The 25,622-nt window shown below is 42.1% G+C and overlaps 1 protein-coding gene, 1 long non-coding RNA gene and 1 pseudogene across 3 annotated transcripts in view; 1 reads left to right on the plus strand and 2 right to left on the minus strand.

The window, feature by feature from the left end:
- Positions 1 to 19,461, plus strand: part of LOC143665215 (uncharacterized) — a 59,308-nt gene extending 39,847 nt beyond the window's left edge. Inside the window, exons 5-6 of one of the 2 annotated variants that reach the window (XR_013166789.1) lie at positions 14,582 to 14,675; positions 19,206 to 19,461. This is a non-coding gene — a long non-coding RNA (uncharacterized LOC143665215). Of the gene's footprint in view, positions 1 to 578; positions 4,106 to 14,581; positions 14,676 to 19,205 lie in introns of those variants that run through there. The other variant, XR_013166788.1, reaches the window with a different exon arrangement.
- LOC143664886 (microcephalin-like) lies at positions 7,049 to 14,525 on the minus strand. The gene is made up of 7 exons (XM_077138316.1): positions 12,095 to 14,525; positions 10,700 to 10,905; positions 9,768 to 10,044; positions 7,676 to 7,856; positions 7,469 to 7,624; positions 7,288 to 7,356; positions 7,049 to 7,091 (listed from the first exon to the last, which is right to left on the minus strand). The coding sequence occupies exons 1-7, from the start codon at positions 14,424 to 14,426 to the stop codon at positions 7,049 to 7,051; spliced, it is 3,264 nt and encodes a 1,087-aa protein (XP_076994431.1). The 5' UTR covers positions 14,427 to 14,525.
- Positions 19,462 to 21,757: 2,296 nt separating the features above from the next.
- Positions 21,758 to 25,622, minus strand: part of LOC143655346 (heterogeneous nuclear ribonucleoprotein D-like pseudogene) — a 37,436-nt pseudogene continuing 33,571 nt past the window's right edge.

Raw genomic sequence — 25,622 nt, forward strand, 5'->3', positions numbered from 1 at the left:
AGGAAAAAAGCTCCCTACTTAACTCTACAGTGAACATATCTACCTGATACAGATCATATATAAATACTGAAAAAAATGTGGCATAATTATACTAGGAGCATAGGGGAAGGGAAAGCAAAAGTGGATGTGTGCTAAATCTCCATGTCACAAAACAGGAAGGCAAAGATAGCGTCTGCAGTAGGGTAATTATGGAATAACAGCGCACGTGTATTATCTAGGAATATCTCACGAAGGAGAACGTGGCTTCTTCTGATCACTTCTTTTGGTGACTGTGGAAGACCAGGAAGAAACAGGGAAAGGAGCGGCAGGAGATGCTGGTTTTTTGTTTCTATTTCTATGTAATTTTTAAAAAATGTTAACTATTAAAATTAGTTCTTTGAGACAAAGCACCACAAACCAAAGCAAAAGGCCCCATTGGGCACCTCATAGTTTCAGAGTTTTGTAGTGAGGCTCTCTGGATATACAAAATGAGTAACTTACCAGCAGGCTCATAAACAATGCAGCAAGGTCGAAAGGGGTCATCTTAAGGCCTAATAATGATGTATGTGGACTCCAGTTAATCATATTTTTGTTTTTAGGGCTTTGATTGCATCATACTACCCGTGAGGCTTTCAAGAAGAAAGTAAAGGATCTGCCGTATTTTTAGCATAGCAGTTTACCGGATCCCATCCTTAAGAAACCACATCTGTCAGGCCGTGAATCCCATCTGGGCCCATAAAGATGGCTTAGTGGGGCGACGGGTTCCTGGTGCTGGGCTGCACCCTGGGCAGTCTCTTCTCCTGGGCTTGGGGCTCATCGCCTGCTGAATGAGGGCGCTGCAGGGCATGTGGCCTCGCTGGCCATTTCTCCTCCCTCAAGGCTGCATTTCTTTACTTTCATTCCTCTTTCTGTCCATATAAATGTCTTGAGTTGGTTATTGTTTTATTTCTCTGATTATAAAAGTAATATATGCTCATTGTCAAAAGTTTGTAAGGTGCAGAAATATCTGAAAAAGAGAATCAGCATGCAAAATTCTACTACCCAGTATTTTCCCCAATCCTACATGGAATGCTCGGTGGCCGTTAAAATCATGTTTCCAAGAAATATTTCAGGATATGGCAAACCGTTCGTGCCTGAATGCTGAGCGGTATATACCTGTTGTGTGTTATGCATACGTCTGCAGTTTTCTGTCTTATGAATGCCCCATTCCACATCCTATGAATGAACTAAACCATTATGTTTCGAACATTTTCATTTGTTTCCAGTGTATTACTATTATAAATAACATTATAGAAATATCACTGAACACTGATATATTTATCTCGACTCATTTTCTAAGGATAAATTCCAAAAATAGGGTTACAGGGGAAAGCTTAGTGTAACTCTTTTTCGTTTTGCCATATTGCCAGATTACTCTACAGACAGGTTGCTTTGGGTCTCTGCCCTACTGCCATAGGTGTATGTGCGTTTTCCTGACCCTTACCTACCCCAGATCTTAACATTTTCAAAGATTTGCTAATTTGATAGGTCCAGAATGATACCTCCTGTTTCTTACTAAGATTGAGGGGTTTTTTTTCCAACTTTTTTTTAAGTTGTGAAATATGACAGATATACAAAAAGCAATAAATTTCCAAATACATTATAACAAGTACTTATAGAACAGATTTTAAAGTTTGGTATGGGTTACAGTTCCATGATTTTTTTTCTTTTTTCTTCTAGCTGCTCCAAGATACTGGAGACCAACAGAAATATCAATATAATGATTTAGAAGTCATACTCATTTGTTAAACCCTGTCTTCTCTGTTATGCTCCTCCTTCTCTTTAAATAACACATACAAAAAAGCAATAGATTTCAAGTACATCACAACAATTAGTTGTAGAACAGATTTCAGAGTTTGATATGGGTCACAATTCCACAATTTTAGGTTTTTATTTCCAGCTGCTCTAAGGCACTGAAGGCTAAAAGAAATATCAGTATAATGATTCAGCACTCATACTCCCTTGTTAAACCCAACCTTGTCTGTATAACTCCACCATCACCTTTGATTTTCTCCCCCTCTTTAGGGGTATTTGAGCTATGTCCATTCTAAATTTTTCACATTGGAAGGGGTTGTCAATAATATGGGATAGGGTTATGGAACTAACTATCTGATGTTCTGGAGAGGCTGGGCCCTCTGCATTTCAGGACTTATCTGGTCCAGGGACCCATCTGGAGGTTGTAGGTTTTAGAGAGTTACCCTAGTGCCTGGAACCTTTGTAGAACCTGATATATAACACCTCTAGGTTAGTGTTAATTATGAGATTGGCAGGAAAGGTTTTGGTCGGGGGTTGGCAAGTTATAATAGGTAGCAGTGTCTAACTGAAACTTGCATAAGAGTGACCTCCAGAGTAGCCTCTTGACTCTATTTGAACTCTCTCTGCCACAGATATCTTACTTGTTACACGGTGCCAGGTCTGGACTCATCCCTGGGAATCATCTTTCACATCGCCAGGGAGACTTTCACCATGGATGTCATATCCCATGTAGCAGGGACGGCAATGATTTCCCTTGCAGAGTTGGGCTTAGAGAGACTGAGGCCACCTCTGAGCAACACCAGAGGTCCTCCAGAAGTAACTCTTAGGCATGCCTGTAGGTAGGCTAAGCTTCTCCGCTACCTACATAAGCTTTACAAGAGTGAGCCTCATGATCGAGGGCTTGGCCTATTGATTTGGGTGTCCCTAATATTTGGCACAGTATCTGAGGATTCCCTGATGGTAAAGTTTAATAGTTCCGCAAGTTTTCTCTCATCCCTCAAGAGACTTTGCCGATACTTTTTGGTTATCTGCTCAGTATACCCTGGGATGTGTCCAGGTATTACATTGAGCTCTACAGAATTAAAGGCTCCCTTTCTTATTCTGGGCTCCCTTTGTTTGGATTGTTTAAATGATCTATCCAGACAGGTTGAGCTAGATTATGTGCTACAAGAAAATTTAGGTTCTGGACATAATAAAACTTTCTTCCTTTGGTTTCAAGGATAGGTGAAGTTCTGAAATACAGGCAATAACTTTCTTACAGTCATCAACAGACGAGTGGCTAAACGAACTGTGGCATATACATACGATGGAATATTATGCAGCTGTAAGACAGAATAAAGTTATGAAGCATGTAACAACATGGATGGACATTAAGGACATTATGCTGAGTGAGATTAGCCAGAAACAAAAGGACAAATACTGTATGGTCTCACTGATATGAACAGACACTAGTGCATAAACTTGGAGAATTTCCTTGGTAACAGAGACCATCAGGAGATAGAAATAGGGTAAGATATTGGGTAATTGGAGCTAAGGGATACAGATCATGCAACAGGACTGAATGTAAAAACTCAGAAATGGACAGCACAATACCATCTAACTGTAATACAATTATGTTAAAACACTGAATGAAGCTGAATGTGAGAATGATAAAGGGAGGAGGGCTGGGGGCACAAATGAAATCAGAAAGATAGACTATAAAGACTGAGATGGTATAATCTAGGAATGCCTAGAGTGTACAATGATAGTGACTAAATGGGAAAACTGGATATCAATAGCGAGAAGAATGAAAGAGGACCATTACTTTACGTCCTATACAAAAATTAACTCAAATTGGATCAAACATCTAAATCTAAGAACCAGTACCATAAAGCTCCTAGAAGAAAATGTAGGGAAACATCTTCAAGACTTAGAAATAGTAGGTAGCTTCCTAAACTTTACACCCAAAGCACAGACAACAACAACACAAAATCAATAAATGGAACTCCTTAAAATAAAATAATTTTATAACTCAAAATACTTTGCCCAAAAGGTGAAGAGGCAGCCAACTTAATGGGAGAAAATATTTGGAAATCACACATTGGATAAAGATGTGATATCTTGTATGCATAAAAAATCATACAACTCAACAACAAAAGAACAAACAGCCCAATTATAAAATGGCCTAGAGATATGTATAGACACTTTTCTGAAAAGCAAATACAGATGGCTACAAAGCACATGAAGATGTTCATTCTCAGGGTCTGTGATAATAACCCCCTTCTCATTTCTAGTTTTGTTTATTTGCATCTCTTTTTTTGTCAGCCTTGTTAAGGGTCATCAATTTTATTGATTTTTTCAAAGAACCAACTTTTGGTTTTATTGATTCTTTCTATTGTTCTTTTGTTCTCCCATTCATTTATTTTTGCTTTAATCTTTGTTATTTCTCTTTCATTTGCTTTTGTTTTGCTGTTCGTTCTGTAGTTCTTCCAGGTGAGCAGTTAAGCCCTCAATTTTTGCTCTCCCTCCCCCTCCTCCCTCCCCCTCCTCCTCCTTCTTCCTCTTCCCCCCCGCCCCTCCTCTTTTTCTTCTACTGATTTTGTATGCTGTATGGCAGGGGTCACATTTCAATCATTTTCCATGAAAGTATCCCCTTATTGCAGCACCATTTGTTGAATTTTTATTTGTTTGGTTTTCATCTGTTTGTCTGCTTGTTTGTTTGTTTGGGAAGTGCATGGGCCAGGAATCAAACAAGGGTTTTCTGCAAGATGGGTGAGAATTCTACCACTGAACTACCCTTGCACCCCTTTTCTTTTTCAGTATAGGCATTTAGAGCAATAAATTTCCTCTCAGTACACCTTTTGCAACATCCCAGAAGTCTGATATGTTGTATTCTCATTTTCATTTGTCTTCAGATAGCAACTGACTTCTCTAGCAATTTCTTCTTTGACCCACTCATTGTTTAAGACTGTGTTATTTAATCTCATATATTTGTAAAAAGTTCTTGTTCTTTGGTGGTTATTATTTCTAGCTTCACTCCATTGTAATCAGAGAAAATGCTTTGAATAATTTCAATGTTTTTAAGTTTATAAAGACCTGCTTTGTGCCTCAGCATATAATCTATCCTGGAGAATGTTCTATGAGCACTAGAGAAGGATATATATCCTGGTGCTTTGGGGTGTAATGACCTATATATGTCTGTCAGGTCTAATCCATTTATCGAACTGTTTAACTTGTCTATTTCCTTGTTGATCCTGTCTGGTTGTTCTGAGAGTGGTGTATTGAGGTCTCCTACTATTATTGTTGAGACATCTACCACTCCCTTCAGTTTTGCCAATGTCTGTCTCAGGTACTTTGGAGCTCCTTGATTGGGAGCATAAACATTTATGATTGTTATTTCTTCGTAGTGAATTGTCCCTTTTACTAACATATAGTGTCCTTTTTTGTCTCTTATGATGTTTTTATATTTAAACTCTATTTTGTCTAATATTAGTATAGCTACTCCTGCTTTCTTTTGGTTCCAGCTTGCATGAAACATTTTTTTCCATCCTTCCACTTTCAACTTATTTGTATCCTTGGGTCTAAGATAAGTATCTTCTAAGCAGCGTATAGCTGGGTAATATTTATTAATCCATTCTGCCGATTTGTATCTTTTAATTGGTACGTTTAGTCAGTTAACATTCAAAGTTATTACTATAAAGGCACTTATTGAATCCACCATCTTATCTTTTGGATTTTATTTCTCAGATTTATATGTTCTTTCCCCTCTTTCTCTTTTTATCCTTTAAGTTACCCTTACTGGTACTCTTCAATTCTGTGACCTCCTCCACACGTCCCTCTCTTGTTTTTTTTATTCAGCTGGCAGAACTCCCTTTAGTATTTCCTGTAGAGCTTGTCTCTTGTTGACATATTCTCTCAGCCTTTGTTTATCTGTGAAAATTTTAATCTCTCCCTCAGCTTTGAAGGACAATTTGACTGGGTACAGAATTCTTGGCTGGAAGTCTTTCTCTTTCAGGATCTTAAATATATCATACTACTGCCTTCTCACCTCCAGGGTGCCAGGTGAGTAGTCTGAGCTCAGTCTTATCTGGTCTCCTTTGTATGTAGTAGATTGTTTTCTTCTTGCTGCTGTCAGGATTTTCTGCTTCTCTTCAACATTTGACAGACTGGTTAGTATGTGTCTTGGGAAAGGCCTATTTGGATTTATTCTGTTTGGAGTTCGTTGGGCTTCTTTGATTTGCACATTCATGTCTTTTAAAAGGATTGGGCAGTTTTCCCCCATTATATTCTCCACTGATCTTCCTCGCCCTTTACTCTTCTCTTCTCCTTCTGGGACACTGATGCTTCTTATATTTTTGCACTTTGCTTTGTCCATCATTTCCCTGCGATCCTATTCAATTTTTTTCTATCTTTTTTGCCATTTGCTCTTTTGTGTGTTTAAAATCACTTGTTCTATTGTCTAATTTCATTTATTCTTTCTTCTGTCACTTGAAATCTGCTGTTGTGCATCTCTAGTATATTTTTATTTGGTCTGCAGCATCTTTAATCTCTGTGATAACTGGTATTTTTCTATTTATTCTTTCAAATTCCTCTTTATGCTCTTCTAGTGTCTTCTTGATCTCCTTTATGTCACTAGCCATCCCATTGATTTTATTTAGTAGAGTTGTATGAACATCTTTGATTAGTTGCTCCTCAGTGTTTTAATTTGGTCATTAGACTGGGCTGTATCCGTTTGCATCATATGATCCTATCTTCTGCTGTCTTTACGGCATGTAAACATTGATAGGTTTACTTTGGGTGTTGATTTCCTTCAGTAGTTAAGGCTTTGTATTTGCAGGATGGGGATGGCACAGGATGTGGGGCATGGGGAGGGGCCCAGGATGTAATGGTGGATTGCAGTGCAGGTGTAGGCATGGGTCTGGGACTTGATGCTGATGCCTGTGAGCGTGGGGTGTGGGTTGTGGGACTGTGGACATGTGGTGCGGGGGCCATAGGGGTGAGGGACAGTTCAGGAAGGCCCTGGAGTGCAGAAACAGGGTGTGGCATGGAGGACACAGAGGTGGGTGCGGCAGGAGGTGGGTGGGGAGTTGAGCAGATGTGTTGGCACTGGGACGTAGGCAGGATGTGGTGGGCACGGGAAGCGTGTGGGTTGCGTGTGTCAGGGTATGGGGTACAGGGCACAGATGTTGGGGCAAAGTGGGGTTAGGGCATGGGTGTGTGTGGTCCAGGGGGCTGGGATTCCACTGCGTGAGTGTGTACAGGTGGGACACAGGTGATGGAGGGTGTGGAGTGTGTGTCAGGTGTAGGTGATATTGGGTGGGTGGGGCTCTTGCACAGGTCTGCAGGTGCAGGGGTGGGGTGGGGTAGGGGTGCCTGCTTGTGCAGGGCAGAGGCTGTATGGCACAGATGGGCCCAAGAGCACCTGCCAGGTGGGGGAGAAAGGCACGTGTGCCGTGGGGTGGGGCAAGGGTATACCCGTGTGCGGGGCAGGATGGTGGGGTGCAGGGGTCAAGAGGTCCATGCATGGACACATACGTGCCAGCAGGGAGGATGTGGCTGTGCTGGTGCATGGTTCTGGGGGGCAGGGTCCTGGTGTGCGAGGGTCTGCGGGTGGGGCGCTGGTGTTCACGTGCACAGAGCTCAGAGGCAGCAGGGTGGGATTGTGCCTGAGAGGACTGAGGGCGGGTGTGGCCGCGGTGCACAGGTCAGCGATTACCTAGAGCTGAGGAGGCGTGGTGTGAGTGGGAGCGTGCACGCGTCCTGGGGTGGGGAGTGCTGACGGGCATGAGCAAAGAGCTCAGGTACGGCGCTGGTCGGGTTGAGCGACTCTATGCGCTGGGTGTGGGTGTGGCCTGGGCATGAAGGTGAGTTCCTGCAGGGGGCACGGTGGGGGGGTGGGGGTCAAGGGGTTAGACACAGGTACGCGGGTCTCAGGAGGTGCGGGCGAGACTGGACGCTGGACGGCTGCACGGGAGAGACGGGCTGGGCTGGGACAGGCTGCGCGAGGCAGGGAGCGGGGCGGGGGCAGGGCTGTTGAGAGCGCGGTGGGGGTGGGTGATGGGGTTCAGTTGCGTTGTGGGGCAGGGGAGTCACGGGTGGCCGGGCTGCGTGAATGAGGGTAGCAGGCTCAGGGAACCGGCCTGGCTCAATTCCTAGTGCGTCTCCCTGTCGGTGCATTCCTGAGGCTCCGGGCCTCCCCCTGGGAATGGGCGCTAGGGTGCTGTCCAGGTCTCTGCTCCCCACCTCTTCAGCTTTTGCAACCAGGGCCTCCTTGTGTGGTGTAGAGGCCCTCCCAGGTCACCTACAGCCTGGAATCGCTCTCTCGGTCTTTCTTCTGTCCCTTCCCTAGCTGTTCTTTGCAGCAGGGGTGACCTGGACCTATCCTATTTTTACCATCTTCCCAGAGGTCCCTATTGGTGTGTTTTATAAATGCAGTTTTTTTGCAATACATTCACACACCATAGAAACCACCTGAAGTGTACAATCACTGGCCAGCAGTATCATCACTTAGTTATGCATACTTCCCCATGATCAAATTTACATTTCTATTATTCCATAAAAGAAATAAGAATAAGAAAACCGATTTCCCCCGTACCCCATACTTCTCCCCTAATATTGACTCAGAGTATTGGTATGGTACATTTTTTACTATTGATGTAAGAACATTAACTGCGCTATAGTCCATAATTTGCTGTAGGTGCATTTCTTCCATAGACCCTCTAATATTAACCCCTTGTGATAGTGCACATTTGCTCTAGAGCACGAAATAACTTTTTTATATTTGCACAGTTAACCACAGACATTGCCCACTACAAGATTCACCGTGTTATATGTTCCCAAGTTTTAACCTCCAGCTTTCCTTCTGGTGACACACCTGCCTCAACTTCCCTTCCACCGCACTCACACACCATAACACCGTCATTCTCACAATAACGTGCTGCCATCAACTGTGTCCATCTCCAAATGCTCACGTTCACCTGAGCCAAACATTTTGCACAGATTAAGCAGCCACTTCCCATTTCTCAGCCTCATTCTATATCCTGGTAGCCTATATTCTATATTTGTGTCTATGAGTTTACACATTATAATTAGTTCATATGAGTGAGGTCATATAATATTTGTCCTTTTGTGTCTGCTTTATTTCACTCAATATAATGTCCTTAAGGTTCATCTAAGTTGTCAGGTGCTTCAGGACATCATTCCTTCTTACTGCTAAATACTATTCCACTGTATGTATATACCACATTCTGTTTATCCATTCCTCTGTGGATGGACACTTGGGTTGTTTCCACCTTCCAGCAAACATGAATAATGCTGCTGTGAACAGGGGTGTGCAGATGTCTGAGCCCTGCTTTCAGACCTTCTGGAGATATCCCAGTAGCAGGATTGCGAGTCATGAGGCAACTCTGTACTTGGCTTCCTGAGGAAGCACCCAACCGTCTTCCCCAGCGGCTGCCCCATTCTACATTCCCACCAGCAGTGCATAAGTGTCCCAGTTTCTCCACATCCTCTCCAACATTTGCAGTTTCCTGTTTGTTTACTAGGAGCCATTCTAGTAGGGTGTGATATCTCATTGTGGTTTTGACTTGCACTTCCCTAATAGTGAAGCTGAGCATCTTTTCGAGTGCTTTTTAGCCATTTGTATTTCCCCTCTGGAGCAATGTCTACTCCTGTCTTTTGCCCATTTTTAAATTGGGCTTTAGTTTTATAATTTTTGAGCTGTAAGACTTCTTTATACATACTAGATATCAGACCCTCATCAGATGTGGTTCCAGATGGTTTCTCTGACCAGTCGTTGCCTTCCCTCCTCACCCTCTTTGTTCTTATTCCACTGTGTTAAAGACAGCATCCCTGTTCCTCGACGTAAAACACTACACCTCATTGCGCAATGGAAAACCCACTGCGAAAAGCATTCTGCCCCTGGTAAGGCAAGCCAGTCCTGCTGGCAGCAACAGAACTGGTGGAAAACACGAGTGTTGTCCCACAGGGTGCCCAGCCGCGAGACACAAACGCACAGGTGTTTTCTGTGCCTTCGGCCAGCCCGGAGACCCGCTGCTCGGAGAGAGGGTGCTGGACGCCGCCCTGCAGCAGGGCCCAGGGCAGGGGCCGAGGGGCCCTGCACCCCTCCTGCTGCGGGGTCCCCACGAGCTCACGCTGCTTTCCATGAGGATACACCCGGCATGCGGATTCAGAGGCAGCGCGGGCGCGGCACGCAGAGATGGAGTCGGGCCCCTGGGTCCTGTTCTTGCGTGGAGGCCCCTCAGCAGGCCGTGGGCTCTCGGCCGGCTGTTCCTGGGGTGGGCGGGTGTGGGGCAGACGCGGCTGCGCAGGGCGCCTGCGTGGGATGGTGGACTGCCCCACGCCCTCTGAGACAGGTTCCTACCGGGCCAGTACTTACTCCGCCCTCAGCGCCGCCCAGTCACCAACTCGCCGACTCACAGCCATCTGCTCAAATAAGTCCATGCACTTTTGTTCCGACCTTCCGCAATTCTCCACTGTTTAGTTGGGGGAAGAGAAGGAAGCTCAAAACGTGTGACCTTCGCGAAGAGTTTACTATCTTGACATTGGGCCCCACGGGGGCGGGGTGCCCCTCAGCACCCTCCAGCCAGACCCGCCCCCGCGGCCTGGCACAGGCGCGTTGGGTTCTCCCCGGCCCCCCGCACCTGCCTGAAACCTGCCGGGATGTCAGGTTAGCCGCCGGCAGCCAGGTTTAGCTTTGTCCTGGATGCGAGCTGCTAGGATAGCATCGTACCCGGCAAAAAAAGAAAAACTCTTGGAGAATTTCCCAATTTCTGTGCAAGTAAAGTTGATTTTGAGAAGGCCTCCCCCTGTAGACGTTTAGGGGGCCTCCTGGGCTGGTCGGGACTAGCGGTAGCGCCGCAGGCAGAGCAGCTTCTGGGGCGGCAGCTCCCCTGCGGCCGGCACCCTGCGCCCAGGTGCTGCCCACCCCCCCCAACCCCGGCGGTGCGCGGAGCAGAGCAGGGCCGGCGCCCCTCGGGACGCACAGGGCGGCGCTGGGACAGGCTGCGGGCAGCTCCCGCTCCTGCCTGGCCTCTGCCTCTGACCCCGAAGGAGATGCCAGGTGCAGCAAGGAGACGGCGCCCCGCAGTTTGGAACTTGCCTGAGCCCCGAGGTCCGGCGGCCGGCACGGAGCTGTGAGTGTGGCCAGGCTGAGGTAGGCCTGCTTATCTTTTGTTGCTTCTGCTTTGGTGTAAAGCCTAGGAAACTACCGCCTATCACTCGATCTTGAAGATGTCTCCCTACATTTTATGGTACTGGCTCTTATATTTAGGTCTTTGATCCATTTTGAGTGAATTTTTGTATAGGGTGTGAGATAAGGATGCCCTTTCATTTTTTGGTTATGACTATTGTGGTAGGTAGGTTCAGGTGTCAACCTGGCCAGGTGAGGGTGCCTAGGTCTGTTGGGTGGACTTGAATCATCAGCGTGTGGAACGCACCTGTGGCTGATTGCATCTGCACTGGGCTGAGGGGAGCGCCTTCTGCAATGAGCGACGGTCAATTTAATTAGCTGGAGGCTTAAAGAGAGGGAGCAGAAGAGCGCTCAGCACAGCCCTGGCAGCTCAGCACCCCTCATCTGGGCACTCCTAGCTCAGCCCAGATGTTTGGAGATGCAGAAAGGAACGGCCCCTAGAAGGCCGTTGGAACCCAGAAGCCAGGAGAGACCAGCAGACAGCACCGTGTGCCTTCCGGTGTAACAGAGAACCCCAGATGGAAGTTAGCTGTCTTTCCTCTGAAGAACTATAATTTTTTTAATCTAAATAACCCCCCTTTTATCATTATTATTTTTTTCCCACAATTGTCTTTATTAATTATTTTGAAAATATCTGTTATATAAAAAGTGACATTATTAACTGATAATGTCCCTCATACTTAGTATATAGAAGTTAATAATGATCTTTAAGTCTAAGTCAAGAAACTTAGGTCTTTGTTCTCAATAATACAGGAATGTAAATTAATTTCTATTCTTTAACAGTATGTTGCTTTACGGACAAAAGTTCTGGGACATTTTAAATATGATCATTACTAAGATACAAAGACTGACATATAAAAAAACCTCCAAATCGGGCTGTCCAAAGCTTCTCTGGATTAAATATTTAGTGATTTAGAGAGGAATTTCTTTCTTTAGAAGCCACAATATATACAATGCAAACATATGATGATATAAAAAGTTAATTTTTTACATGTCAGTTTTCTCTCTTCACAGATATCTTTCTTAGGTTTCTCATGTCCAAAAGACAACTTTGCAAGCTGTATGAAATAGCTATATGTTGAAGTGATGTCTTCATCATTGCAGCAATAGGTACTTTTCAGAAGGAAAGACCTTGTGCTGAGTGATTGAATTTGATCGTTGCTTTCCTCTTTCCTCGGTAGGGACCAATGAAGATGCTGGCTTGACGAGGAACTTGGGTGATTTGTCCTCCACAGAGCTGGACTAGTTCCCGTAGCTTGGCACTAGGGGGCTTGCTGGCTGGACTGATGAACATTACTGGCTGGCCGGCAAAGAGGTTTCCCCGGTATTGCCCCGCCGATAAATGACACTCCAGCCGGCAGACTGGAGCTGCAGGAAAGTAGGTAGAAAGTTCAAACGGCTCTTCAGAAATCCAGTGACCCATTTCCAAAGACCATAGTACCCATTCATAAGAAAGAATCCAGCAACCACGTGCAATTCCCAGAAGCACATTCAGTGTTCGAAGAGGCTTCCCTGTGACCACATGAGTAGTAGTTTTACACACGTCCCAGGAAAATGAAAAGCCTTTCAATTTATTCACAACTTGCATGATGACATTCTGCTTTTCAGATGGCATGCTTGTCATGACTAATGTTCTTGTTGGCTTTTTGACTTTTCCTCTTTTCCGTAATTCCTCATGAGGTTTGACTATTTCCTTAAAGCATTCATAGCTATCTAAAACATCATGGCTTGTTCGTCCAGTTTTAACACTTTCACTACATCTTTTAGGTACGTTTTGCCTTTCTTCTGTGGGTTTTCCCTCATTATAATCTACAAAATTTAGCTTATTATCATTTTGTATTCCATCTTCAGACGTGTTATCTTCTTTCTGCATGCTTTTAACTTCAATCAATTCTTTATTTTCTCGAGTGCTTCCTTTCAAAGGAGTTAGGGTACCATGATGTTCTTTCCCTAGGCATTCTTTCTGATGAACAAGTTCATCGACGATACAAGAAAAGTTATATCCACCTAGGTATGTGTCTTTTCTTTTCTGAAAATTAGCTTGTCTACAATATACTGGAGTTTCTTCAGCTGCAGTTATTTCTGTAGATGTCATATAACTCAAAGTTGTATTTCCTTCATCATCTGTAGGTTTCTCAAGACTAGGACTAGTTTTTGCTGTAAAATCAGTAATGTTAGCTGATCTGCATTTTTTACCAATACTGGAAAAATCAGACATTTCTAATACACTTATTCTCTCATTCTTAGAAAGATTTCTTCTGTAATTGAACTGAACAGGGCTTGAGGATGACTGACATTCAGAAAGATTTCTTTCCTTAAGATTATCAGGTGAAAAATAATCATCATATGAGGACTCCCCACATTGAAGAGTCTCTGTAACAGGCTTGGTCATAAACTGTGGGCTGTTAGCCAACTTAAAAAGTTTCAATTTTGGCATAGTAGACTTCATACCGTACTTTTTTGGGGGTAACTTTTCCTTTGAAGACGAATATAAACACTCTGACATTCTTTTTCTTTTTGCTGAGGAACTTTTTGGAATTGAATTTAGCAAAGAGTGGTCTTCTGTTGTAGATAAAGTAGAAGATGAACTATATTTCTCATCAAATATCTCCTTAGATGTCCCTTCAGACTGCTTTTGGTTAGGGATGACCACCTCACTTATAGTATCTTTTTCCTCTGAAAGATTACTCATAGATTTCTGAGGAGTAGGCTCATTGAGGTAATTGCAAGCTCCTGATGAATGAATACTATTTATTTTCAATGAAGGTGAAGAAATACAAATATTGTTAACTTCTTTAATGAATCCTCCCAATTTCAATTCCTGATTTCTATATCCTGAGTTTGCACAAAGATCATCAAAAGATGAATGTAAAACACCCGCAAAGGATTCATCTGAACTACATGTGTCATGTGAAACGTTCAAAGGTGCTTCATACAGAGAATCAGCTGGATTATCATGAACTTTCTCAATCATTTGAGAAGATGTAGGGGAAAGATTTTCCCTTTTGTCCTGCATCTCCTGTAATCTCTTCTCCATTGCACTGTGATGACTATTACTAATTTTATTTATAGGACTATAGATTAAGGAACCATTAGATTCAAATACGAGAACAGGAATATCATTATCTAGCGTTGTTTTTTGCTTTTGTAGCTCTCTAGCCATTTTCTCAAATTTCTTTTGAAGTCTTTTATCATTTTCTGGTGTTTTGGGAATAAAATCTTTGGGCTGCATACACTTACGTTTTTTTTTAATTAGGTGTGGTAATTGTTCATTCGTATTAGCTGCAGGGAATAATGATTCATCGGCATGTACTCCAGCTGTTCTGCATTTTTCAACCCAGAGCACTGAAACAAGCTTTACCCCTTTCTTCTTCTGTGCTTTATCCCAAGTGCTCTGGTATCCATCTTTGAATACAACATGAGTTACTTGCTTGTTAAAAGTTTTTGAAACCTTTGCCCCCATATCTGTAAGTTGTTTTGTAAATGTCTTTGAATAATTTTCTGTTCCATTGGATGACCACACTTCAACATATGCTACTACATCTTTCAGGATGAAACTTTCTGGGCTATTATTATTAATATTTAAACATTTTTCACTATCTGATTTATTTCATATAGACATCCAGTCATAAGTTCAGTGCCTGCAGCAAACACGTCACCAATGCCAGCTTTACCCAGTGATGGTCATCTGATTTCAACTGGTGGGAAAGACGTGAGTGTCATTCAGCAGAAACTTGTTGAAAAATTATCTTTGCCTCAGAGTGAGATTGTAGCAGATATCACCATATCCAAAGCCCCCATCTCTTCCACTGAAAGTGTCATGCAATCTACTACTCCCACATTGCCTCCTTCTCAGTCCTTAAATGAGACAGCTGGAGAAGAAAGCAGAATAAGCAATTCTCCCACACTTTAATCCCCCTTTATTATTTTATTATTATTAAAAGCTGATCCATCTCTGGTGTGTTGCATTCTGGCAACTTTGGCAGACTAAAAGAAACATCTGGTCCTCTTCAACACCATTTATTGAAGAGACTGTTCTGTCCCAGTTGGGCTTGGAATCCTTATCAAAAATAAATTGACCATAGATTTCAGGTCTGTTTCTGAACTCTCAGTTACATTGATCAATATGTCTACCTCTATGCCAGTATCATGCTATTTTGACCACTGTGACTTTATAATAGATTTAAATTCAGGAAGCATGATACCTCCTACTTTGTTCTTCTTTTTTCAAGATGTTTTTGGCTATTTGAGGCCCTTATCCTTCCAAGTAAAATTAATAACTAGCTTTTCCATTTATGCAAAGAAGTGTGTTGGGACATTGATTGGTATTGTGTTGAATATGTAGATCTATTTGTGTAGAATTGACATCTTAACCACATTTAGCCTTCCAATCCATGAACATGGAATGTCTTTCTATTTATTCAGGTCTTTGATTTCTTTTAGCAATGTTTTGTAGTTTTCTGTATACAAGTCCTTTACATCATGTGACGTATACATAGTTTTCCCTTTTAATTTGTTAATATGGTATGTTACATTAATGGATTTTCCTCTGGCTCACCATACCTGGAACAAAATCCCCTTGGTCATGATGTATAATTCTTTTGATGTGTTGTTGAATTTTATTTGCAAGTATTTTATTGAGGATTTTGCATCCATATTCAGAGAGACTGTTCTGAAGTTTTCTGGTAGTATTTTTAGCAGGCTTTGGTAATTAGGGTGATGTTGGCTTCATAGAATGAGTTAGGTAGCATTCACTTTTCTTCAATTTTTTTAGAAGGAATGTTATTAATTCTTCTTGGAATGCTTGGTAAAACTCACCTATGAAGCAATCCAGTCTTGGGCTTATCTTTATTTGTAGGTTTTTAGCATAGCTACCCCTTCTCTTTTCTAATTGTTGTTTGCATGAAATATCTTTTTCCAGTCTTTTACTTTCAATCTACTTTTGTCCTTGGGTCTAAAGTGAGTCTTCTATAGATAGCATATAGATGGATCCTGTTTTTTAAATTCATTCTACTAGTTTATGTCTTTTTATTGGGGTATTTAACCCATTAACATTTAATGTTTTTACTGTAGAGGCAGTACTTTCTTCTACCATTTTGCCTTTTGGATTTTATGTGTCATATCTAATTTTTTTTCTCTTTTTACCTTTACTGATAGTCTTCATTTCTACACTGTTCTCCAGACCTCTCTCTCCTGTTTTTTCCAATCTGCCTGTAGTGCTCCCTTTAGTATTTCTTGTACTGCTGATCTCTTATAAATTCTTTCAGTGACAGTTTGTCTGAAAATATTTTACTGTCCCCCTCATTTTTTATAGAACAGTTTTGCTAGGTATAGAATTCTTGGTTGGCAGTTTTTCTCTTCCAGAATCTTAAATATATCATTACCACTGCCTTCTTACCTCCATGGTTTCTGCTGAGAAATCCACACATAGTCTTATTGAGCTTCCCTTGTATTTGCTGGATTGCTTTTCTCTTGTACTTTCAGGATTCTCTCTTTGTTTTAGACATTTGAAAATCTGATTAGAAAGTGTCTTAGAGTAGGTCTATTCAGATCTATTCTGTTTGGGTATGCTGCTCTTCTTGGATCTGTAATTTTATTTCTTTCAAAAGAGATGGAAAATGTTCAGTGATTATTTCCTCCATTAGTCTTTCTTCTCCTTTTTCCTTCTCTTCTCCCTCTGGGACACCTATAACATGTATATTCATGTGCTGCATGTTGTCACTCAATTCCCTGAGACCCGCTCATATTTTTCCATTCTTTTCCATATATTTTCTTTTGTGCATTGGATTTCAGATATCTTGTCCTCTAGTTCACTAATCCTTTCTTCTGCCTCATCAACTCTATTGTTGTAAATCTCCATTGTTTTTTTCATCTCTTCTATTGTGCCTTTCATTCCCATAAGTTCTGCAATTTGTTTTTTCAAACTTTGAAGTACTTTATGTTCACCCAATATCTTCTTTATATCCTCCTTCAACTCATTGATTTGATTTTTGATGAGATTTTGCATGTCTGTTCTAAAATTCTGAATTAATTGTTTCAGTTCCTGTATTTCATTTGAAGTGTTGGTTTGTGCCTTTGACTGGACCATATCTTCAATTTTTCTAGTTATAACTTTCTAGTATAATTTTCTAGTTATTTTTTTGCTGGCATTTAGGCATTTGATTTCTTAATTAGTTTATTCTGGAGGTTGCTTTCTCTCTTTTACCTCGGGTTTTCTTGCTGGATGGCTTTATTCTCTATCTATTCTTTGGCATTCAATTCAACTTATACTAAACCTCGAGCATAGTTTTTGTTTAACTGACCAGAATTTTTCAGTTCTTGTTTTTCTGTTTCTTGCTCTGCCTATTTGGAGCCTTTTTTTTTTTTTGTCAGGAAGATGGTCTCCTCAGATATGATCAAACCCTGTCAGATTTTCCCAGACTAGACAGGCCCTCATCTCAGGAGGAGAGAGTAACCAGTATCAAGTGTCCTTGAGGGTGAGACCTAGGAGGTTATCAGACTTTTCCATGAAGTCTCTAGACTCTGTGCTTTTCTTATCCTGCCAGCATGTGACACGTTCTGCCCACAGCTTTCCACTGGGGTAAAATGATGTGGTGCCTTTCATTTCAGCAGCCTCTCCCTGCCAGGGGCATGAAACTGATACAGTAGGTAGTCTTCTACAACAGATTGCTTCTGTTTTCCAGCCCTAAGGCCTGAATTCCCTGAAGGAGGACCACTACTTGAGCTAGGTCCTGCCCCCCTTTTTGAGGGGAAGATACACCCTTTAGGGAACTGTCCTCATCCACGTAACTATTTACTTTTTCTCTCAGACATGCCTTAATTATATCCTTGCCTGGGTGTGCTCTCAGTTCTATCTAATGAGCTGTTAAGACATTAAAACAAAAGATAAGCCTTTTCAGAGCTGTAACCTGTCCCCCTTCCCAAGTTTGCCAAGTAAGAGCCCAAGCTGATACGTGGCTGTATGTGTTCCCAGGTTCTATGTGTCCCCTTCTCTTCAGGACCAGCCCTCTTCTAGTATTTCTAATATGAAAAATATTTATTTTTGTGCTATCCAACATAAAAAGTCCCTTTTTTATTTTCTGTCAGCCCTGCCCCATCTCTGAAGGGGTGAAAACTCCTGGTTCTTTTAGTGTTTACTTCAGTTTATCTATGCTCAGAGATAAAACTACTCTGTTTTTAGTAGTCAGAACTTGTTAATTAATTCCACAATTGGACCTTGGTTTAGCTAGTTCATCGCTGCTAATAAAGTCTGTTTCCTTTCCCCTTAGGGAACCAGCCTTCCATGCCAGTGGGGGAGCGACACCAGCCCCTGGGGCTTGAGGGACTTACAGTTCTGTGTGGGATCTCAGCTGTTCCACCTGTTCCAGACTGGTGTACACTGTGTGTCCAGTCGCTGATGTCCCCGCAGCAGTTGTTTTGTCCTGTTCTTGGCTATTTACTAGCTGCTCTGGAGGATGAACTAAATTCCACATCTCATTATGCCGCCATCTTGTCCTGCCTCTCTCTGAATTTCCTGTTGGGAGCTTTTTAATGCCTGATTCAATCCCTTTACTTGTGATTGGTTTGTTGAGGTCTTCTGTTTCTTCTTGAATTAGGGTAGGTTATTCATGTGATTCTAGGAAGTTGTCCCTTTCACATAAGTTGTCTAGTTTGTTGGCATACAGTTGTTCATAGGAGCCGCTTATAATCTTCTTTATTTCTTCAGGGTCCAGGTAATGCCCCTTCTCTTGTTTCTGATTTTATTTATTTGCAACTTCTCTCTTTTCGACTTTGTCAGTCTAGCTAAAGGTTTTTCAATCATATTGATCTTCTCAAAGAACCAACTTTTGGTTTTATTGAGTCTCTCTATTGTTTTTTATTCTCCATTCCATTAATTTCTGCTCTAATCTTTGTTATTTCTTTCCTTCTGCTTGCTTTGGGATTATTTTGCAGTTCTTTTCCCAGTTTTTCCAGTTGTTCAGTTAGGTCATTGATTTTAGCTCTTTCTCACTGTCATGGTCAAGTTCATGTGTCAACTTGGCCAAGTTGTGGTACCTGTTTGTCTGGTTGGGCAAGTGCTGGCCTGTCTGTTGCAATGAGGACATTTCATAGAATTAGATCATGATCACGTCAGCTGCACCACAGCTGATTCCATTTGTAATAAGCCAAAGGGGAATGTCTTCTGCAATAAGTGATGCTTAATCTAATCACTAGAAGCCTTTTAAGGAGGATTCAGAAGAGACAAGCTCTATTCCTCTTTCAGCTGGTGAGCCTCTCCTATGGAGTTCATCCAGACCCTCCATCGGAATCATCAGCTTCACAACCTGCCCTGCGGATTTTGGATTCTGCGTTCGCATGGTCACATGAGATACTTTTATAAATTTTACATTTGCAAGTATTCCCTGTTGATTCTGTTTCTCTAGAGAACCCTAACTAATACACTGTTCTAGTTTGCTAGCTGCCGGAATGCAACACACCAGAGATGGATTGGCTTTTAATAAAAGGGGGGTTATTTTGTTAGTTCTTTAGAGGAAAAGCAGCTAACTTTCATTGGAGGTTCTTTCATACATGGGAACACTCAGGGTAATCTCTGCTGGCCTTCTCTCCAGGCCCCTGGGTTCCACCAACTTTCCCTGGGGTGATTCCTTTCTGCATCTCCAAAGGCCTGGGCTGAGCTGCGGGTGCTGAGATGAGGTATGCCGAGCTGCTTTTGCTGTGCTACGTTGTGCTCTCTCATTTAAGCACCAGCCAATTAAGTCAAACATCATTCATTGCAGCAGGCACTCCTCCTAGCTGACTGTAGATGTAAATCAGCAACAGATGAGGTTCACTACCATTGGTTCATGTATGCAACAACAAAACTAAGTGCCTTCACCTGGTGAAATTGGCAACTGAATCTAACTACCACATGTCCACCCCTTGTCAATTTGGCAACTACATGCATCACCTTAAACAGTATTAAGGTGCAAAAAGTTCTTTTCTGGCTGTGGACCTGTGACTCTCAAAACAAGTTGTCTGGTTCCAATATGCAAAGGAGGGATAGTCACAAGATACAGATTTTCATTTCCATAGGGAGAAATTGGAAGAAACACAGAAGTAAAACCTGCAGGGCAAGTGCTGTGGGGTTTCAAAGCCTGAAAGTCATTTATCCTTCGGCTTTAGAAAGTGGCAGTCCCACCCTTTCCAAGCGCCTATGCAGTGGCCCGCCTCTTTCCAAATCAACCTCGGGGAACATTGAGGAGACCACCTTTTTCTCAGCTCCGCTCTCTCCAGACATCAGGGTCACCCCTGGGCTCTTTGCCATTTCCGGGGCACACGCTCAACCCCTCCATGTGGTGGCAGCCAGGCTCTCCCCAGTCCCCAAGGAGCATGCTCTGCCTTCTCCAAGGCCTGAGGCTGCACAACTCTTCCACTGCAACGAAATGGGAGACTCATCCTCTGTCCTCAGGGTAAACTCACCCTCTCCATGTATATGGGTGGATCCACTCTCCTGGCTGAGGTTTCTTGGCTTCAGACCTGAGCGTCCATGGTTCTCACTCTGCAAACTCCAGTTTGTCCCTTTGTGGCCCCCTTTGTCCAGATTGGCAGTGGTTCTGTTTACACCAGCAGACTCTTCAAGCACTCCCGGACTTCTCCATCATTCTCTTCACAGTTCCTCCAAAATCTTCCCCTTAGCCATCCAAAAAACCATTCCAACATATCAGGTATTTGCAAACCACAGCAGCACCCCACTCCCGGTACCAAATCTGTTCTAGTTTGCTAGCTGCCGGAATGCAGCACACCAGAGATGGATTAGCTTTTAATAAAAGGGGATTTATTTCATTAGTTCTTCAGAGGAAAGGCAGCTAACTTTCATCTGAGGTTCTTTCTTACATGGGAAGGCTCAGGGTAATCTCTGCTGGTCTTCTCTCCAGGCCCCTGGGTTCCAACAACTTTCCCCGGGGTGACTTCTTTCTGCATCTCCAAAGGCCTGGGCTGAGCTGCGAGTGCTGAAATGAGGAATGCCGAGCTGCTTTTGCTGTGCTACGTTGCACTCTCTCATTTAAGCACCAGCCAATTAAGTCAAACATCATTCATTGCAGCAGGCACGCCTCCTAGCTGACTGCAGATATAAATCATCAACAGATGAGGTTCACTACCATTGGCTCATGTCTGCAGCAACAAAACTAGGTGCCTTCACCTGGCCAAGTTGACAACTGAATCTAACTACCACATACACTCACTTTTTTTAAAAAATCACATAAAGAAGCATTTATTTGAGGTTTAACATGAAATCATACAAGTAAAATTTGTTTAAGCATAAATGCACACCAAGGCATATGACAGAGAGCAAAGGACAAAGTAAAAACCAAGAAAACTAAATGGCAGCTACGTACAGTTGGGCAGTTGTATCTTGTACACTAGAAAGTCTTTTACAAAATAATCGTCATAGGTCCACAGAAGACCAATCTTCAACAACATCCTGCAAGATGGGTTACTTTAGCATTTCCTCCTGTTTTCTCCAAGGTCCTCCTTTAGTATGGCTGGTAATGGTTTAGGTGACTGTCACCCCCACAAGATGCCTTGCCACCTGTGCTCTGTCTGCCACTGTGGTCTGCAGATCCCTGCCCATATCCATAGTTCCCATGGCCATCCCCAGGACAATTGTATCTGCCATGGCCACTATAATTCTGGCCACCACCACAGGCACTATTGTAATTTCTGTATTCTTGAGCATAACAGTATTTAAATCCTTGGTTCCAGTTTTGGTCCTGACCTCGTCCGCGACCCCCAGTACCACCTCGTCCAGAAGCTGCGGCTCCTCTCCCTCCTTTGTTACTGTTGCTGTCCATATGCCTCTTTGGGTTGTGCAGCTTTGATCTCACACTTCCCATCAGTTTGATGGTGGAAAGATGGTATCTGCTTTCTACTAATTTCTTTACTGGCTCTGCATCTGTATATGTGATACAGCAAAAGCTTCTCCTTTCATTTGTTTTTGTATCTATGGGAAATTCAATATTTTCAATCTCTCCAAATGCTCCAAAATGTTTTTTTATTTGCTCTTCAGAAGTATCCTGGCTCCATCTACCCGCAAAAACCTTTTTGTGTGTTTCTTTCTCTTTGAAAGCCTTTGCCCATTTGGGGTCTGTCAGTTTCCCATCCAGTTTGTGTTCTTTCACTTCCAAAACCTTATCAACACTCGCAGCGTCTTTGAAAAGCACAAATCCAAATCCTCTTGATCGTCCAGTGACTGGATCTGTTTTAATTATGCAGTCTGCACCCTCTCCAAATCACGACAAATGGAGCTTTCTTGCTCGTATCCCAGCTCAAGCCTCCAATTAACATTTGACCATCATCCTGCTGATGCTTGCTGGCATCAGTCGTGGACCCTCTGTGAATGCCTCTGTGTCATGCACTAGTGCACGCCCTCCTCGGTGGTGGCGTTGTCGGCAGGGTGCTGGCGCGCAGACTGAGAACCAGGTGTGGCAGCCCCAGAGCGTCTTATGGAGCTGGGTTGAAAATGGGGGTGGATAAGTCTTTCTCCCTTTTTAATGTAGGAGTTCAGAGTTATAAATTTTCCTCTCAGCACTGCCTTTGCTACATCCCATAGTTTTGGTACACTGTTTTCTCATTTTCATTCATCTTGGGATATTTACTGATTTCTTTTGCAATTTCTTCTTTGATCCATTGATTGTTTAAAAGCATGTTGTTTAACCGCCACATATCTGTGTACTTTCCAGTTCTCCATCTGTTACTGATTTCCAGCTTTATTGCTTTAAGATCAGAGAAAGTGCTTTGTATCATTTCAATCTTTTAAAATTTAGTAAGACCTGTTTAGACCCCAGCATATGGTCTATCCTGGAGAATGTCTATCCTGCTGTTTGGGTGCAGTGTTCTCTATGTGCCTGCGAGGTCTCATTCATTTACCATATTGAGGTTTTCCATCTCTTCATTGAGCCTCTGTTTTGATGTTCTGTCTGTTGGAGAGAGTGGTTTGTGGACGTGTCCCACTGTTATGGTAGAGTTCTCTATTACTCCCTTCAACTTTGCCAGTGTTTGCCTGATTAGAGGCATAGATATTTATGATTGTTGTTTCTTCTTGGTGAATTGCCCCTTTTATTAATATACAGTGTCCTTCTCTATCTCATAATGTTTTTGCATTTAAAGTCTGTTTTTTCTGATATTAGTATTACCCTAGCTTTTTTAGTTCGTATAGTATTAGTTTAGTTACCCTAACTTTTTTTTTGGTTACTACTTTTTTTCCATCCTTTCCCTTTCGGCCTATTTGTGTGCTTGGATCTAAGATGACTCTCTTATAAACAGCACAACAATGGATCATATTTTTAAATTCATTCTGCCAATCTGTGTCTTTTGATTGGGGAGTTTGATCCATACATTCAAAGTTATTAATACTGTAGAGGCAGTTCTTGGTCTAATCATCTTATCCTCTGGTTTTTATTTATCAGATCTATTTCTGTCTCTCTCTTCTTATCTTTTGAGTTACCCTTAATAATTTTCTTCAATTCTGTACCCTCCTCCATAACTCTCTCTCTCCTGTCTTTCCTTTCACCTGGCAGGCCTCCCATTGGGAGTTCTTGAAGGGCTGGTCTCTTATTGATGAACCCTTTTAACTTCTGTTTATTTGTGAATATTTTAAATTCTCCCTCATCTTAAAATTTTCACAGATTATGCAATATATCTGAAGTATACAATCAGTGGCTCAAAATGTCATCACATAGTTGTGCATTTATCACCATGATCAATATTAGAAAGTTTACTCCAGTTAAAAAAAATTAAAAAAAAAAACCCAAAACATCCCAACCTCCTTACTGCCCCCCCACCCCACCCCCCACCCCCGCCCATTACTGATTCCTAATATTGGCATGGCACATTTGTTACTGTTGATGAAAGAATATTAAGATATTACTGTTCATTATAATTCATAATTTACTATTGGTACATTTTCCCCCATACACCCCTTCATTTTAATTCCTCATGATAGTGTTGTGCATTTGTTCCAGCTTGTGATAAACTTCTTTATATTTGTACAGTTAATCACAGACATCTCTCACCACAAAATTCACTGTTACACATCCCCAAGTTTTAACTTCCCTGTTACAACTCCTCCCTCTCATTTGATTATCTCCCAATCTTCAAGGATATCTGGGTACATTGGTTTGCTAAAGCTGCTAGAATACAATATGGCAGAAATGGAATGGCTTTCAAAAGGCAATTTATTAAATTACAAGTTTATGGTTCTAAGGCCATAAAAATGTCCAAACTAAGGTGCCCAGGTAAAGTACCTTGACTCAAGACAAGCTGAAGTTCCCAGAACACATCTGTCAGCTGGGGAGACCCATGGTTCCTGGCTTCAAACAGCTTCCCTGGGGGCATCTTCTTCCTGCATCTCCAAATTTCTGAGTCTCATGTTGGCTGTGAGGCTTTTTCCAAAATGTTTCCCCTTTTAAAGGACTCCAGTAAACTAAACAGGACCCGCCTTGAATGGGCACTCACATCTCCATCTTATCAAAAGGCTTCACCCACAACTAAGTGTATATACATATATATGGGTCTATGAGTATATATAAATATATCCCATGGAATAATCTAACCAAAGGTTCCCACCCTACAATATTGAATCAGGATTAGAAGAACCAGGTTTTTCTGGTATACCTGACAATTTCAAACCAGCACACTGGACAATGAGTATTCTAACTTCTTCATGCTGACAGCTTCCCTCACTCTGGAAGGACAGCTTTGCTGAATAGGAAATTCTTGGCTGGCAATTTTTCTCGTTCAGTGTCTTAAATATATTCTGTCACCGCCTTCTCACCTCTATGGTGTCTGATGAGAAATCCACACTTAGTCTTATTTGGCTTCTCTTGTATGTGGTGAATCACTTTTCTCTTCTTGTTTTCGGTGATCGAAAGATTACATCCACAGTTGGGTGTGTCACATCTCCATGGAAACAATCCAATCAAAATTTCCACCTCACAATATTGAATCAGGGTTAAAAGAAACATGGTGCCTCCACAAGATTGGATCAGAAAATAGAATGTGGCTTTTCTGGGGCACATGACAGCTGCAAACCGACGCAGTGATATTTTCTCTGTCTTTGATTCAGTGTTTGTGGGATCCTTCTCCAGTCTCTACCTTCCTCCAGAGTTGTGAACACATGGGAATTGGCCCTTTCTTTTGCTGAATCTCTGGGGAGAGGCTTCCAATACCTGTCTTACATCACCATATTGTTTCAAGATTGAGTTTTTAAGATGTGCATTTGGTTCTTTATTTGTCTTTTAATATAAATTTCCCATTTACATCTTTGATATTTTTTATATTGAGGTATTCTTTTATTTTGATAAGCTCTTTTATATTAAATATAATGATCCTTTGTCATATATGTTGAAATTTTTTTCCAGTTTCTTTTTTGGCCTAAAATGGTATTGTTCATTTTGAGATCAGTCAAACATTTACCTACATTTTCCTCTAGTTCTCCCCTGCCTTTATTTATATTTAATTCTTTAATTATTCTGGAATTTACTTCAGTGCCTGGTGCAAAGTATGATCTATCTAATTTTATTTTTCCCAAATATTTAACAACCAATGTACTAATCCTCTTCACCTATTTATTTAAAAAAATTTTTTTTTCACATGGGCAGGCTCCGGGAATTGAACCCAGGTCTTCGGCATGGCAGGCAAG

This window comes from Tamandua tetradactyla, chromosome 2 (genome assembly GCF_023851605.1).
Source record: "Tamandua tetradactyla isolate mTamTet1 chromosome 2, mTamTet1.pri, whole genome shotgun sequence".
NCBI classification, from domain to species: Eukaryota; Metazoa; Chordata; class Mammalia; order Pilosa; family Myrmecophagidae; genus Tamandua; species Tamandua tetradactyla.